This window comes from Thunnus thynnus, chromosome 3, assembly GCF_963924715.1.
Source record: "Thunnus thynnus chromosome 3, fThuThy2.1, whole genome shotgun sequence".
Taxonomy (NCBI): Eukaryota; Metazoa; Chordata; class Actinopteri; order Scombriformes; family Scombridae; genus Thunnus; species Thunnus thynnus.
In genome coordinates, this window is record NC_089519.1 from 25048663 (window position 1) to 25066996 (window position 18334).

The window sequence follows — 18334 nt, forward strand, 5'->3', positions numbered from 1 at the left end:
CCTCTTTCTCTACCCCTCAGGGCATGGGGACAAGAGAGCAGCAGGCTGGCAGTGTCTGCATGTGTGTGTGTGTGTGTGTATGTGTGTGTGTGTTTATGTGTATATATGTGTGTGTGTGTGTGTGAGTGCACCCTGCCTGTTTCAGCATATTGTGCCCTCAAACACAAAAAGATGATTAGTGGGATTTTCTGTGGGCTGAACAGCATGCCTTTAAGACTGAGACAGCTGGTAAAGGATGTTCAAGATGAAATGGTCCTGGGGTCTCCTCACAGCCATCCCACTTGAAGAAAAGACAGAAAATAAAAACTGGTTTCTGGTCAGTGTAGAGTAGCTCTATTCATGCACAGCGCTACATATTCCAATGAAGTCAGCTCACCCAGGTAGCTGAGTGAATCCTTGTGATGGACAGGTTGGGATAAATATAAACATCTCTCAATTTCCTTCACTCTCTCCATCACAAAACGTACACACCATTACATACTCACACACACACACACACTAAGGTGTCCCTTTGGCCCGGAGGTTAAACAAACATATTGACTTTAATCAAACTAAACACTTAAAGTCAGACTTATATTAAAACAAGGGGCGAATCTCTGCATTCCCTCAAAGCTCATATAAATCCAACCAACAATATCTATTTATTCCTTTATGCAATATGCCTTTAATAAACATAGTGTCAGAGGGAAACCAAATCATCCGCGGCTGAGAGCATGTAAGAAAATCAATTAAAATGAAGTCACGGGGCTGGCTGCCCAATTGTCTGTGGCAGTTATTTGATATAATATGGTTAATACTACTGGCTGGGTAAATTAACACAATTTTCGTATCGTACACTGTGTGTGTGTTACTGTGTGTGTGTGTGTGTGAGAGAGAGAGAGGGTGGGGGAGGTTTGAGGGAGGGCACTGGGCTCCCGGGAGACCTCTGGGAGTCAGATTAATACAACACTTGAAGTAAACAATAGCAGTGGCTGACCAGAAAGGACCTCAGACGCACACTGAATCCACCAGGATATAATTAAAGCTTGGACAAATTTGCAGTTGTTCTACACCTTTGCTAGGGCCGATTGATTAATCATTTTTAAAACAGGATTCGCAAGAGAACAATTTTCAAATCACAAGAGCCATGATTTTAAGTATAACTTACATAATCAACAGTGTTTTAACAAGCTATAAGAGTTGAACGGTTTAGTCGACAACTACTGATTTTGCTAGCTATATTGACAACTGTTGCTGCCAAATGTCCGGTAATGTGTCTGGTAATGTCTGGTTAATAATAAGTTGCTTTCCGTATGTCGTTGCCTATTGTCCAAAAATTGTATACTCACTATTTTGATGAACGAATAGACATTGGGCTACAGCCATGCTAGCAGCTCTGTCAGACTGTACTCAGGCAAAGTGGTGCTTTGAGCTAAATGCTAAGGTCAGCATGCTAACAAATGACGATGCTAACCTGCTGACGTTAAGCGGAAATAATGTTTAATGTTCACCATCTTAGTTTAACATGTCAGCATGCTAGCACTAAACACAAAGTACAGCTAAGGCTAATGGGGATGTCATTAGTTTTGTGTTTTTTATAAGGATGATTCTTTTGGCATTTTTGCCTTCATTTGACAGGTCTGTTGCCGAAAGCGAAGTGTGGACAATATGGGGACGTGTCTTAGGTTGTAACCAGTAGGCTACCAGGACATCCTGTTTTACAGATTTTTGATGATAAATAAAAGTATTGGACAAAAAGAACATTTGACCTGATGATGGTGCCAGATGAAAAGTCAGGGGATCACAAAAAACATTAAAATTCATCATAAGGGGAACATGAATGTATGTCCTAAATTTCACAGCAGTTAAACCAATAGTTGTTGGGACATTTCACACAAAGCAAAAAATGTTAATGTCATGGTGACTGTAGAGGAAAATTCAGGGGATCACCAAAGTCAGTAGGAGTCATCCTCTGGGAACCATGAATGTCATGGCAATCTGGACCACTCTGGTCCGACAGACCAGCATTACCCTCCCTGGAGCTTAGCTGCTAGCATGGCTAAGAGCACCAACAGAGTTGTTCATGCTCTAGATAAATGATCTAGGTGATTGCCACATATCAATTACAGACAAGTAGCGAGCAGGTAGCTTAGTAGTTGTCCAGTGTAAATGACAGCTGGTGGACAGAGTTATCGAAATCTCCTGCTTATGATTCAACTACATGATATTGTTGTTTATCATCTTAAAAGCTAAATAATCTGGACTTTCAGAATCCAGGGCTGTGAAACAGTCTGTGAAGCTAACGTTGACGTTAGCTTAAGCAGCTACAGTGCAGAGCTGTCAACAATATCATTCATAAGTCAGATATTGTCAGACATGTTAAGTTTTATAAATAACACACCTGTCCAAAATCAGCAGTTTATACCCATATTATATGATATTCTACAATGCAAAATATCTTTTAAATTTAATTATTTTGAAGATTTTGTAGATAATAATTTACAGAAAATCCTTTTAAATTGCAATATTGGTCAAAAAATTCGCAATTACATATTTTCCACATATCAGTCAGGCCTAACATGCACACCATGTTTGTATTTCTGCTTTCATTCTTCTGCTTTTTCTGCTTCCCTGTCTCTCTATTTTCACTTTCCTCTTGTGTTTCAATTTTATATTTACCCATAATAACTCTCCATCTTATTCTCGCTCCCTCTCTCTCAGTCCTGAACCACATGGCTGGTCATTGTTGGTGGTGCACTGTACTGTGATGCATGGACTTCAGTGGATCGTTTGTATGGTGTCGCAGAGCGATTGATTCTGGTGGTGGTGGTGGTGTGAGGCGGGGAGGGGGGAGGCGGGAGGCGGGCAGAGGGGCGGCGGCCAGGCCCCCCACGGCCTGCTGGGAGAAGGAGTTGGAGCCAGGCGCTGAGCTGGAGGGCGGTACTGAGGGTCACAACACATTGTTCTCCCCTCTCAACCCGTCTGGAACCTGTCACACACTTGTAATGGATGGTGAAAGGAAGACTGTGAAGAAAAGAAAGGGGGAGGAAGTGAAAAAAAAAGAACAGTTAGAGGTACTTTTGGATTTTTCTCTCTGTGACTGTGACAAATGAAGGATCAATCAGGCCTTGAGATATTAGAGGCAAGATGATAGCAGCGCATCTGTTTTCAAAAGCCACATTAAATCAGGTGTATACTAGAAATATTATTTTTACTTTGCCTAACTAGTTTTTATTTGCTTTGTTTGATGGAATTGGACTTTATTATTGATACTCATACATTACATTACATTTGTACTGTACTTTCATGTGTACTCCACTACTGTTTAAATACATCATTTTACACAGTTTACATTTAAATTTGATACAAAAATCCTCATATATTTTCCTCCATATTATATTATTGCCACATTTAATATAAGTCACCAAATTTATATTCACACAAATATTATCTGCAACTCTACTTTTCTTTGATAGTGACAGTAAATACACTTAAAATTAGATATTTGCCTTGACACAAGTATTTCAGTATTCCAGAGTGACTTCAACATGATCTGTTCATCTTTTATCCCATAAACAACACATCCTGTTGATCATTTTCCAAAACTACTAAGTTTTTTCACAAGCTGTTGGTTTCCATCTGCCATCAATATTTGCTTATTATTTGTCTTCTTGGTTTGATTTTGAAATAGTTTGGGCAGCCAACTCTCAAACGTTATATGTCTGCGCTTTCTAGGATACACAAACCAGTTTTCAAACCAGTTCCTGCTTGCAATCTGTAAAAATTACAATTACAACCCTTTTGCCAGATAAGAATGTTGATATTGAAAAGCTTTAATGGCATTCAAGATATCATTTTTTTAAACATCTATTGCCAACATTTAAAAAATATCTGCTATTTACAATATTAAAGATCACGGTAATGGTATATAAACTACGGTTATGGTTTTAAGGGTTAGGCAACTAAAACATTTGGTGAAGGTTAGGGAAACAACATCATCGTTGCTGTTACAGTAATAACAAGGCATAACTCTCAACATATTATAAAATTAATTACACATCTGTGACAGGATGCAAATTCCGGTCTGTGGGAAAGTCAGACACCCTTCACGCCAATCCACCACCCTGACCTCTAGACCCTGATTTTCCGACTCACTACATACAGGGCACACTTCTTCCTGCATTGGCAGTGAAGTTTGGCACTGGATGTAAATTGTGTGGTGTGGAATCATCTAATATGGATGTTATTCTTTGGCCTACTGGGCTGAAAAATCATGATCATTATCCCAAAATACACTAGACATAACTACTATGAATAAATAAATAGAATAATGTGACTTAACATTCAAAAGCAGATTGCATATTTGCTTAAGAATGTTAGTAATGTGAGTTGATTTTTATATGTGACATAAACTGAAACCAATGGCAGTCTGAAATGAAATCATCAATCATCAATCAATTGCAATTAAATCACTTTTAAAAAGCAGGTTTTTGCATTTGTGTATAGCTGAGTTTGCTAAGAACAAGCGTTGTAGTAAAGCAACAGCAGCTCAGTCTTTTTCCTGCAGATCAAAAGGTGAAGCAGGCTGAACAACTTGCTGACAGATCGAAAGTCCTGAGAGTATCCCTAAAACAACTCGTCTCATCGGCAGCCCCAAAATGAAGACATGGAACAGGACACTGGATGACAGAGGATCCCTTGGTATGCATACATGCATGTACGTGTGTGTGTGAATATGTCTGTGTGTGTCTGTGTGTGTGGGGTAACTTTGGCACTCTGGACCTTGCAGCTGTGGCACATTGCAGAGCCAGTGTTCCACGTCAACATCAAGGAGTCATGGGTGTGTTCAACATGCAAATGATAGCAGATCAGTGGGGCTAGTCGCTGCCTGCACTCTCCTGTGAGGCACAAAAACAAAATCCCTACAGCACAGCCATTTCATGGAATGACAATATCTGTCAGACAGTGTGACATGACTCATTGAGATATATCACATGGCTCAGTGTGTAAATATTAAGTCCAGCTCTCACCTCCTTGCCTCTATTTCCCTCACACGATGTTTCTATTATTCTCTGTGTGTTTTCTGGGGTCCATTTGAAAGAGGGGCGTATAACACAAAGGCAATGAGGCTTAATTAAGACACTTTAGCGAGCGATCACAGTGGGCAGATGGCTTTCTGTAGTGGATCCAAGCTCAACCACAGGACACTGTGAAGTTGAAAAGAACTGCCAAAGGGGGCACTGCAAGTGGGCTTCCCTCCTAATCAGCCAAACTGGTGGAGGGTCAGGGTAAGTCTGGAAATAGAAGATGTGCGGGTGAAAGGGTGAAGAATGAAAGGGAGACCACCCTGCTTACTTTTATTAGAAAAATTATCCTTAAGGAGAGATGTGTAAGGACTGATGATAGTTATTTAAGGGACTGTTAAAAAAACAAAAAACAAAAATCCCGGACATGGAGAAGGACAAGTTTGACGCTGTTATCTCTAAATCTCTGACCAGGGAGCTCATGATGCTGTGGGATTTCTGTTCAGAATAGGCATCCATGTAGACAGTGTTACCACTCACAATGGCTGTCGTCACTGCTCTCTCTCAGCCCTGTAAGACAGCATGGCGTGTCTCATTTCTTGCTCAGTGTGTTTGTCAATCCTCAGCTGGCCCTGCTCCAGCAGCAGACAGATCAGAGGATTATGTAAGCTGGAGGGGCCTTGAGCTAAGACTTACTCAGAGGTGTGATTTGACAATCTACGTGCCAAACCATCGCCCAGCCCTCAATACATGCAATAGATGTTAGTGATCACATATCCAGAGGGGTAGAGAGAGCAGAAAGAAAGCAAACCAATATTTTTGTTCTGTTTACTCTCAGCGCTCCTCTTCTTCTTCTTCTTCTTACTCTGCTGTGTTGCTTTTTCATTTATGCGAGTTGAAGGGAGGTGGGATGAATGGAGGATGGATAGAAACAGGTAAAAAGCTGTGATTCATCTTCAAGAAAACAGAGCTGGGATTGTAGACATGTTTTTTCTTTTAGTGGTATTGTGGCACAGATGAAATTGTGAAGATTGCCAGTGGCTATTCTTTATTCACTTTACTGTTCACACAAGACTAAATTGTCATTGAAACAATCAGGTGAATGACACAATCAAAAACTGTTAAGACTGAAAATTAAGTGTAATTAAAAGTACTTTACATATATTATTATTTGAACCATATTCTTACAGCATTGATTTAGTTTGCATTGTGACTTTTACAATATTGGTAGCCCAAACCATCATTTCAGTCAGGACCCTTTAAACAATTAATTGCTAGTAGAATATACATTTTAGTGTGGTGGTGTGGCTCTGCTCATGTGATGCTCTGGAACAATTCGACACCCAACTGAACCTGAGATACACAACATCTGATAAACATGAGCATATATTTAAAGAAACATTAAAATCCACTTAACTAAATGCTATAGATGAGGAAGCTGGGGAGGAGGAGGGAGTTAAATTGCTCAAAGCAAGCAGTGGTGTAGCAGCGTGGTTGCAGAGTTCAGCACCGCCTACTTTTAGAAACAGGACCAGGGCAGCAAGAATTTTAGAAATACTGAGGTCCTGAGTCCAAATTGCCCCAACACACCCCCACTTAAAAGAATTTAAACCAGCCAGCAAAAGTCTCTGGAAGATTTTCTACTTTAAAAAAATCCAACATTTTATTTATGAATTCAACTTTTGTATAACCTCTACAGTACAGGTCTAAATATCTTGGAATCAGAATCAGATTTATTGCCATTGGTGTTGTGGTGCATAACAATCAAAAAATAGAAGGTAAGAGAAAAAACAAGTGTCTATACAAAGTGAGAAAAACACAACTACCACAAAAGACAGGTGGTATAAATATTTAATAAAATTTTACAATAAAAAATAAGTAGAAATATGTTCTATGTGAAGAGACTCGTTGAGTTTAAAAAATAATGTACAGGATATTGACTGGGAATGTGTAAATATTCACAGTATAAACACTATATGTATTGTGCAAGTGTAATAATACAAAGAATACAAATAGTTGCGTTAATGTAACTCACCATGTTAGATGTGATGAGTTCACAGATGTACAATATAAGATTATAGATTTCACATTAATATAATGTGTAGTGTCTATGAGTGGGGTAGAGTATGTGTCAGTGGGGGTCCTGGGCCTTGTTGATGAGGCCAGCTGCAGTCAGGAAGAAACTGTTCTTGTGGCATGAGGTTTTGGTCAACATAGACTGCAGCCTCTTGCCGGAGGGGAATGGTCGAAAAAGTTTATGTCCGGGGTGGGAGGGGTTGAACATGATCTTTCCTGCTTGCCTCAGTGTCCTGGAGGCCTGCAGGTGGGACAGCAAGTTGCAACCAATCACCCTCTCAGCAGAATGAATGATACGCTGCAGTCTGCCCTTGTCCTTGGCAGTGGCAGCAGTGTAGCAGATGGTGATGGAGGAGGTGAGGATGGACTCAATGATGGCAGTGTAGAGGTGAACCATCATTGGCTCTCCCACCTGTAGGTGGTCTCATTCCCACCAGAGATGAGCCCAATGAGGGTGGTGTCATCTGCAAACTTCAGGAGCTTGACTGACTAATGACTGGATGTGCAGCTGTTCGTATATAAGGAGAACAGTAGAAGGAAAACGACGCTGCCTTGAGGGGAACTGGTGCTGATAGTCCAGGAAGCAGAGACGTGTTTTCCCAGCTTCACGTGCTGCTTCCTGTTAGACAGGAAGTCGGTGATTCACCTGCAGGTGGAGTCAGGCATGTGCAACTGGGAGAGCTTGTCCTGCAGCAGAGCCAGGATAATGGTGCTAAAGGAGGAGCTGAAATCCACAAACAGGATCCTGGCGTAGGTTCCTGCAGAGTCCAGGTGCTGGAGGATGAAGTGGAGGGCTAAGTTTACTGCATTGTCCACAGACTTGTTGGCTCTTTAGGCAAACTGCAGGGGGACCAGGAATGGGTCAGTGATGGTTTTGAGGTGGGACAGTACAAGGCACTCAATGGGTTGGGTCTGCAATCACTGAGTCCTGTGGTCCTTGTTTTTTGGGATGGGGATGATGGTGGAGGTCTTGAAGCAGGCTGGTATGTGGTATGTCTCCAGTGAGGTGTTGACAATGTCTGTGAACACCAGAGACAGCTGATTGACACAGTGCTTCAGGGTGGAGGGAGAGACAGAGTCTGGTCCAGCTGCTTTGTGGGAGTTCTGTCTCTTGAACAGCTTGTTAACGTCCTTCTCCAGGATGGAGAGAGACATCATTGTGGTAGGGGAGGAGAGAGCCTCTGTGGTGGGCAGTAAGAGCTGGTGGTCTGGAACTGGTGGATGGTGTCACTGGTCCACTTCTTAGATGTCCTCACAACAGCTTTAGAGTGTTTTAATTTCTGCCTGTATGCAGGAATCAGGTGGACTATGACCTGCGTGGTAGGCACTGTTGATTGTAGTGTAACAGTGATCTAAAGTGTTCTCCTCTTTGGTCAGCCATTTAATCAGCTGACCATATTTAAAGAATTCGTGACTGAGTTTCCTTTGTGAAAGTTGCTGAGGACAATAACGAAAGAGTCCAAACACAGTATCTGGTCGGTGAGCATGCACTGTGCATCCTGCACGTGGGCCTGTGGTGGAATGTAAACACCGACCAGAGTGAATGAAGTGAACTCAAGGGGGGAACAGAGGGGTTTACAGTTGAGGAAAAAAGTGTCCAGAACAGGAGAACAGTGCTGCAATCACTGTCACATCTTTACACCAGCCACTGTTAGTATAAAAACAAATACCTCCACCTTTTGTTTTGCCGGAGAGTTCTGTGTCGCGATCTGCTCTGAACAGCTGGAAGCCTGCAGCTCAGAGTCCAGTATCGATCCATGCAGCCAAGGTTCCATGAAGCACAAGATGGAAGATGAAGAAAAGTCTCTGTTCTTCCCTGCCAGTAGCTGAACTTCATCTAGTTTGTTGCACAGTGGTCGCATGTTAGAGAGAAATAATGGAGTGCGTGATCCACGTCTGCAGAGATGCACGATCGCACCAACATGTTTCCCTTTCCTCCAGTGTTTCACTGCGTGAACAATGGTCAGCGCACCTTTGACCAAAATGTCCAGTAATTCCATAGACAGGAAGAGAAAGCTGGGAAATAAATCTGCAGAAGTTGTTCCCTGATGTTCATGAACTCTTCTCTGGTGAAAGAGCTCCAGGTAGCAAAACACTGAGTTCAAATGTTGTTCAAATGATGAATCTAACTGTTGATTCCCCTGCCCTGCCTGTTAACCTTGTAACCTGTCTTAAAACAATCCAATTTTAAGACATTTAGACTAACAAATATCAGAATTAACCAAAACAACATGTGTAATATGCATGAAGTAATAGTAGAATATAAACTACTTTTGATGTCATATCACTGCTCTGATTCCCAGAAATATTATTGAGGACATGACCTTGATGTCCTCAGTGGTAGCTATGGCCCTGGGTAGGTCTTGGAGATATGACTGGATGATATATGGAACATGTGACAATGAAACAACTTCAGTGCCAGCCTGAACTACCACGAGGCTCCATTTTTAACCATATAACTTACAGGTATATTCACATATACAGTATATTACATATATGAATAAAGAGTTTGACTCATACTGTAGGTGGAAAAACTTGCATGTAGCAGAGTTTCTCTACTGATAATAATTTAAATATAGAGGTAAATCAATTATTCGATAAACTGATTATTCAACAGGCAAAAGATTATCAGAAATGACTGATTATTAAACATTTAAGATATTTTCCAAGCAAAAATGGTCAACTTTGATGGTTCCATCTTCTCAAATGTGAGAATTTGGTGGTTTTTCTTGTCTACATTATAGTTAATTGAGTATATTAGAGTTTTTAACTGTTAGTCTGCTAAAACAAAACTATTTGAGGACATCATCTTAGGATCTTGGAAACGGTGAAATCAACATTTTTCACTTTTCTAAGGTTTTATTGACATTTTTTGATAATCAAGAAAATAATGGGCAATAATCAATAATAAAAATAATCTTTAGTTTCAACCCTAGAAAATATAGACATGTGTTTACAAGCACTACAGATGTAAACAAACCTTTTATCAGAAAACATGAATAATTTAATACCATGATGAATAACCAGTGTTAACCCCTGTAGTAAATATATGTTGTTGATTAATTTGGTGGTAAAATCACTGGTCTGGTATTTTGATGGTATAATAATCTTTTGTTTACATTTAGATTTAATGCCAGAGTTTATCTGTGTAACATTATGCACAACCATTATGTTCTCTACTTGTGAATGTTGTTTCATTTTGTCACTTGTGCATCACTTTTTCTTTTGAGCTTCCAAATGATCAATACCTGCCCACTGTCCAAAATAAAACCATACATACTGTATATATACATAAATGTATGTTGCTACATTGTTTGTTGATGCAGAATGACTGTTGTGACTCAAAACTCTCCTTTGAAGTTTCTGCGGTGACAAGCCCCTGAGCTGTGGATGAATGGATGAACATGGGCATCGGCAGCCCTGCCAGCGTGGTGCCCATTCCTTTGAAACAGCCAAGGTAAACGTATGCAGCATGCTATTTTCATCCCTCCGTAGCTGTCAACCTAAATCTGCCTCTCCAACTGGTCATTTTTATCACTTGCCAAAACTGCCAACTGGTGATAAACTTTTAAGTTAGTTTTTAAATTTCATTTCCCTAGAGTCAACCGAGCAGGAGTCAGCCAGAATTTGCAATGAATTGCCCAGGGGCAAACATGTTTTGTTTTTTCCCCCGCACCCACTCGCACAGAAAAGAAACAAATAAACTGAAAAAAATAATAGGGGGAAGAATTGTACACAGACAGCAAGCCTACAGATATCCACACACATATGCATAATATACACAAAGACATACACTGTGCATGCTACAGTAATTTTAGACAAAATACAGACTGACTATCTATCTATCTATCTATCTGTCTATCTATCTATCTATCTATCTGTGCAGGAGGAGCCAGGCAGTCGTAATAGCAGGGCAGCACTTGTTAGAGAGGTAATATCAGGGTATAAATAAATCCTCTGTATCACAGATGGGGGAAAGAAAGAGAGTGAGCATAAAGAGAGCCATCCATCAGTCTCCCGGGGGAGCGGGACAAATTAAAGCCCATAAAAGGGCCTCATTACTGGGGGCAGCTCTCCTGTCTCAGCCTCCCTCATCCTTCCACATCACCTCTCTCACTCTCTCATTCTCTCCCTCTTTCTCCTTCTATTTCTCTCTTTCACAGACAGACAGACAGGCAGACAGACACACACATGCACACGCACACACACACACGCATACACATACACACACACACACACACAAAACAGTATAACCACGACCACCATCAGGGGGAAATTATACACATAAAACACTAAGGAATCCAGTGCTGCTGCTAATATGTCCGTACGACAATGTCCACAGGCACTCGCTGATTCATTCCACATCATCCTGGTGAGCACACACACACACGTTCTTTGCATATTGTATTTTAATTGATTGTTATAGCAGGTGATGAAACCACTTTATGACTGTTTTCGTGCTTGGTTAGAGCACCTTTTGATCATTTGGACTTATGAGTGCTTATACATTTGCATTTTAATTATTCTTACATAGTGTTGTGTAAAGGTGAAAAACACAGAATACTTGAACCTACAAGAAGACTTAATAAGAGGGTAATTTTTACATATACTGCACTTGTGTGCTATCTCATTCAGGACTGAGCACAGTTGATGAGGATAAAATGGTGCTGTTGGCATATGAAAACCTCCAAACTCCGTGGTTTTCAGGAGATTACATTGTCCTCAATCGAATTTTGAAAATTTCTCCCAAATAGAAATCTGTTTTCATTCTTCCTTAAAGGCTGTGATGTTAGACGCAACGTGTCATCTGAGTACAATTAGATGATTCAAGCAGGACAGCTAATTAGTTACTACATTCACCAAAAAATCTTATGTATGTTGAATGTTTGCACAAAAAGAAACCTGAAAAAACTGCATTCATATACAACAAATTTGCAGTAGGAACAGTAATGCTGCCTGGATTATGCTTTTTATCGACATAGTGAGGAAACATAAAATTGTTAACTGCAAACGCTTTATTTTCTTGATGATATCTGCTCCTGGCAACTAATGCATGATTAATGTTTTTATGGTTATATTTAGGCAACTAAAAGTGGTTGGTTACAAGATTTAAAAAATATCTTTTATTGAATATCACAAAATTCAGAAGCACAACAAAGCCAAAATCTCTCCTTAATTCGAAAGTGGATTTTTTTTTGTTAGTGAAGTTATAATTACTGTAAGTTCAGTGTTTTCACCAAAATGAACTCTGTGAATTGCTGAGGCCAAACAAACACATTGATTGCCTTTCCTTCCTCACAAAACAATTGCAAATGCGTATAATTGCAGATATTTTGAAGCCTCCATTGTTGATATTAACTAGCAGTCTTCTTCCCCACTTTTGCTTTCACATTGCAAGTGCTTAGAAACAAAAAATACAAACAAAATGGGTACCGGCTAATGAAAACATTGCTCTATAGCACTGCTAGGTACATTTGTGTTTTAGTAGCCTAAACCTACCAACACATGCGATGCAGGGCGCATGCTTTGTGCGCCAAATCATCAACTCCGACCTCCTCCGTACGATTTCTCAGCAATATAAGAACGCCACACTTCCTGAAATGTAAAAAAAACGCAATGTAAATGAACATAATCCAAACAGAAATAACATCTCACAGAGAAAATTATTACTATATATGCAAATTTTTAGGAGACAATTTTGCTAAAATATATCTGGATGTAGAAAGAGCAAAAGTAGATACGTTTTTTTTCCTCAGCATGGATAACAACAATACTGCAGAATTACAAGTGCCTGCCAATAGTGAAGAACAGGACAAGGGTGAAGAAGAAAAGAGCGACCTGTAATGAGAGCGATAAGCAGAGCGGCTGTGGAAAGCAGCTCTGGGACCCTTAGTACAACCAAAGCCCCACCGGCTCTCCTCCCCTCCACAACACCACCACCAAGCCCTTGTTTTCTCTCAGAAATTAGCCTACAGACTAAGTACAGAGTTATGTGAGGCTTCTTATTTCATTACAAGCCCCGTGTAAATAAAAGAAATTCGCCATCAATACGGGCGAAAGTATCTGCTTGAATCCCATGAAATCCCTGACATGAATTATTGACAGTCTAATGGGACTGAGGGAATGGTGCTGGAGTTGAAGCCTGAGAGCAACCATGCTGAGGAGAAGCTTTAATATAATATCTATTTCTGTGTCTGTGTGACGTGTAACAACCCCCTCCCAAACCCCCCCCTACCCATCTACCCCTAACCAACCTCAACACACCCTCTAACAAACTAGCATCACAACTGTCACCTCTCCATATACAATCATGAGCACGTACACACCAGCAACAGCAAATCCAGTTGGCAACCTTGCCGTAAATATAAATCACCTAAGGTTGAGTTAACAGCTGGCCGGGGGACTTTGAGGGCACAATTAAAACGTTGAGTGAAACTCAGTGCCTGTTTACTCTGAGAAACCTTGTCAAATTACACTTTGACACCTCGTATTACAGTAGTGTGAAATGAGAAGGGTTGATAGGATCTAAATCAGAGAAAGCTAGATGAGATGGTACAGCTCTTGAGGGGATTCATTCCAGCATTCGCCCGCGGAGACGCTAGAAAGAAGCCTGTGTAACATCTCACTTTATTTTCCTCAACGCAATGTGAGGCCCCACTTTCTACTTTTGTCTTTCAGCTCAAATTCACACACAAACTGCATACTCAATGATTATTTGCATTAAATTATTAATATGCCAATGGTAACTGTGCTGGGCTTTGGAGTCGGTGCAACCAGCGCACATTCTTTCAAGATGAACATGGCAAGAAGGAACTTCAGAGCTGGTAGCCCTCATTTAAATCAAGTAAGAAAAAGAAGACACTATTGATTCCATGCTCTCTCTCGCACATTGGTTTGGCTTGCCTTCCACAACATTATTTTTTTGCAAGGGGTGTCCCCATAGAGCTCAAAACAAAGAGGACAGACTTGTTTTGAGGGTAATACTCTTGTGCACAGCGTGAGGCATGCACTAACAAGAAGGAGCAGACTGGAAAAAAAAAAAAAAAGATGTTGCAAACTTCATCCATAGTTGTGAAGCTTCTACCTATGTGGCCGCACAATCAGGGACAAAAATATAAACAAATCAAACAATGACTTATCTTAAAATATACCATACAGAGATGTCTCACCAAGAACTGCAACAATATGGGTACAAACTTCAGGTAATAATGAAAAAAAACAAAACAAAAAAAAATCTGGCACAAATTCCACCCATCAGCATGGCAGCATTTGTGATTTAACCCCTTCCGAATTCAACGCTTTTCAAAAACAACCTGGAATCATTTGTCCATCATCTTCAGAATAATGTAAACAACTGAGTTTGAAGGTATGGTACAAGACAAAGCTGAGTCTGACTCGCTCAGCTCACGATCAATAGAAAAGAAAAAGACACAAACTCTGGAGTCTAATTGATGGTGCTGTTGTGACTGCTGCCCTTCAGAGAACAAGAGCTTATTATTCGCCCGTTGATGATTTGACACAGTTTGATCTGCACATACCCAATTGCAGGGCTTCTGCATCAGGGTTTGTTTATGGATTGATTGATCAAAGGGCCCCCGCATGTCTCTTTGTTTGTTTCATGTATGCGTACAGAGGGACAGTTTGGCTTTTATTACCGTAGTGTGAAAATTGTAATTTTGAGTCCATTTGATAAACACTGAATAGATTTATAAAACATCTAGCTTTGTGAGAGGATTTACCTTGACTTATCTGCACTGTACAATTTTTCAAGTGAGAAAAACAAGGTTACACTATGGATGGGTGAATTTTAGAAGGTTTACCCTATGTGTGCGTTTGTGTTATGGATCAAGAAAATTCATGTTAAGAGTGATTTTTTTGGGAGAAAAAGACAAAGAAATCAAACTCCAGTACTGCTGGAGCTAATGAGATCATAAATGTGATGATAATAGCATGAACAACACTACTTATGAGGATTAAAGAAACACACACACACACAAACTCCCTTTAATGTATAATTCTGATTAAATAACTTATTTTTGTAGGTTTGGCCATAATTTTGATCAGTTATAATAACACTGAATTCACAGAGTTAATTGCTGAGATCTGGGAAAGCGGTCACATCACTAGAAAGAAGAAGAAAAAACAGTTAGACAAACTTGGAAGAGAAAACAAATGCAAAAAGTATATTATTATTTTAATGGATTTTAAACTAGTTATTTAACACTATTAATAACATTAACATAAAAGTGGATATTTTTGGATATATTTATAGTAATTTTTTATAGTAATTTTATAGTAATTTTTTATACATAAAAGTGATTCTAACATTATTGACGATTCGGTTTAATCTCTTTTTCTCTTGAGTTTACTTATATACTACCACCACTTGAAGTAGCACAAACTCCGACACATCCTCATAATTAAACGACGGCATAGGTCTAAAATTCAGCCGGCAAAAAAACAACCTATAGTTACGTTTACGCCATCTAGTGGCCATAGTAATTATGACCCGTGGAAGTGACGCGGTTCAGATGACGTCTATATAAGGTGACTTGGTAAGATGATTTTGGCTTGAATTTTAGACCTATACTGTTGGTTTTCTTGTGAGGACGGGCTGGATTTTACGTTTAGTTATTGTTTTTGATTCACTTGCTAACTAGTTTTGTTACACATTCTCAGTCACAGCAGGCGATGCTCGGGTGTTTCAGCTCACTCAGGTTGGTGGGAGATGTGTGCAGTCGGTTGTAGCTGGTAGTTTATTGGTTATTGTGACAACAATTATACTGAAGATCAGCATCGTGCCAATTTGTAATCATAACTGTGTGTTTATTTTCCTTCTAAACCCAAATATGTGGATATATTTTTATCAAATAACAATTTCTATTCTGTCAAATTACCTGATCTACTGAGTACCTCCTGGGCTACAAGAATCCATGGTTGGGAATCACTGGTTTAGATAATCTGGTTGATCTGTTGTTTGTCTGATTGTCTGACCACTCATGTTTCTGGCCTTGTTGGACCCACAACTCATCAGTTACTTTTGAGTGACAAAAACTACAAAAATAAGACCCAATGTTGGAGAAAACCAAAGCTCACAAGGTCAAAAAGGGGAAATAATCTTTAGTGTAAGAGCGTTATCACATTCATACGCTAAAATAAACAAGCATGCTTGAACACAGAGGCAGACAAACTCAATGTCTGTCAGTGTCTGACACACACACACACACACACATACTATACATACTGTACACAGTCTTTAAGCAGACAGTGGCACTGGTATGCCATTAATACTGCATGTACAGTATGCTTAAAACCCATACGGTTTACAGAGGATCACAACCTACAGATGCTTCCTGCTGGCAGAGCTTTGAGAAACTACAGTGGCATTCACTGGCACTTCATAAAGCATTTACCAGTCAACATTTGGTTGAACCGTATATTTACAGAGAGAGTACTTGAGGGAGAGGGGTTAGACGATGATGAAGGAGCGGAGGGCAAAAGATCCTGGATCAGCCGCTGACAGCTGGCACAACTGTTCATAGGTAGTTTATGTGTTTGCATTTATTCGGACATATATATTTTGTAGACTGCAGTTGTGTATGTGTATGTGTGTGTGTGTGTGTGTGTCCCCTGGTCCAGGTCATTAGAGGCAGCTTGCTGTGCCCTGATTTGTGCATTCACAGTATGTGAACACAGCAAGGGATCGATTAGTACTTTGTGTGGCATTTCACACAGGTCTCATCTCTCTACCTTCATTTCCTACTGCCACTGGATCAAATCTACAATATACTGTATATTGTATTGTGTGTGTGTGTGTGTGTGTTGCACAGAGAGAGAGAGAGGCAGTGACCTTTTTGTGTTAGAGCAGTGTTACAAACCAGTTGAGAAGCAACCAGCCAGTGCGAGTTGCTAAATGGATCTTGTGTATTTTCTGTCAAACATGTTTGTTTTGTAAACGGTGTTGTAACAATGGCGTCCTGTGTTGTTGGAGAGGCAAAAAGAAGAGACCAGTCAGATGATGATAGGGACGGGCAAGTTTTCATATGAATTATTCATTGAAACATTTAATATGTCTAACTGATAGAAGTGAATGGAGGAGTCTAATCGTTTCACCAATAAAACAGAACTGTAACATTTAATATCAGCCAGTATCTGTCATTCAATCCTGCTACATACAGTTCTAAACCAAAGCTGCACTTTTGCTTACACAATACATGATTTTTAAATAAATATAAGTATGCAGTGATATAAAAAACACCAGTATCGCAATTAACCTGCCCAAAGTTATGTTGATATATGATGTTAACTTGAACATTACAAAAACAAGATGAGAATCTTTCTTTGAACATTAAATCTTTCTACAAATGTATTCGCTATCGCAAAGCACTAAAATATACTTTAACAACAAAACAAAACAAAAAAAAAGAAAAGAAAAAGAAAGCTTCTCAGGAAAGTGCAATGATGAAGATAAAGATGAGCCATTAAGTCAGTTGTTTTGCTGCCTTTGGCTGCCACACTTTTAGACCAATTTACAAAACATTCAAAGTATTTTCTGCTGGCTACTTTTCCAAAACAGATTTAACCAAAGAATCTCTATACCTCACACTAAATCCTCCTTGATGGGAGAAGTCAATAGAAATAAATGCTCTTGTTTTTGCCACAATGTGGCATCTGGAAATGACAAATGATAAAAACATAAAGTCCCAGTAAGTTGTTTTTTTTGGCTTTGATAACATTAAATTGTAAACCAAGTAGCCTATTACTATGTTTCTGCAGAATAGACTGGTGACCAGTGAGGAGGTTACCAACGAGGGGCTGAAATTAAGCAAAGACAAACTGATACTCAGATCTACACAACCATTCATCACCACAAACACCAACAAGTTCTCATACCTACACAACACAATATTTTCTGTGTGTGTTTCAAAATAGCTCATATAAGTGATTTTTGATCTGTCACATCTGTAGTTAAGGTCTGATTTAGTTTACAGAAGTTGGTAAAGGTAAGGAACACATCATCGTCGAGGTTAAATGATACCAATGTTGACCAGTTAAGGAGACGGCACATGCACACCAGTCGCTGGTGTCAGGTTAGGTCAAAGGCTTTGCCACATGCCAACCCTACCACATCTAAAAGAGTAATCTGCATAATGTCCAATGATGTGTAACAAATGACAATAGCTTGTAGACACAAATGATTTCGAGTACTGCACAGTAAAGTGGATACACTTCAGGAGGTACGAGTGGAGAGGAAA

At 39.7% G+C, this 18334-nt stretch overlaps 1 protein-coding gene across 4 annotated transcripts in view; it reads right to left on the reverse strand.

Moving 5' to 3' along the window:
- The window catches only part of LOC137179903 (uncharacterized), a 131178-nt gene continuing 112844 nt past the window's right edge, over window positions 1–18334 (reverse strand). For 3 of the 4 annotated variants that reach the window (XR_010927884.1, XM_067584964.1, XM_067584962.1), the window contains 3 exons: window positions 12579–12674; window positions 2659–3003; window positions 1–280 (listed from right to left, as the gene is read on the reverse strand). Coding sequence is in view for 3 of the 4 variants with exons in the window: in XM_067584964.1 (XP_067441065.1) it covers window positions 2697–3003; window positions 12579–12674 (403 nt within the window). In the remaining variant the exon portion in view is untranslated. Of the gene's footprint in view, window positions 281–498; window positions 3004–12578; window positions 12675–18334 lie in introns of those variants that run through there. The other variant, XM_067584963.1, reaches the window with a different exon arrangement.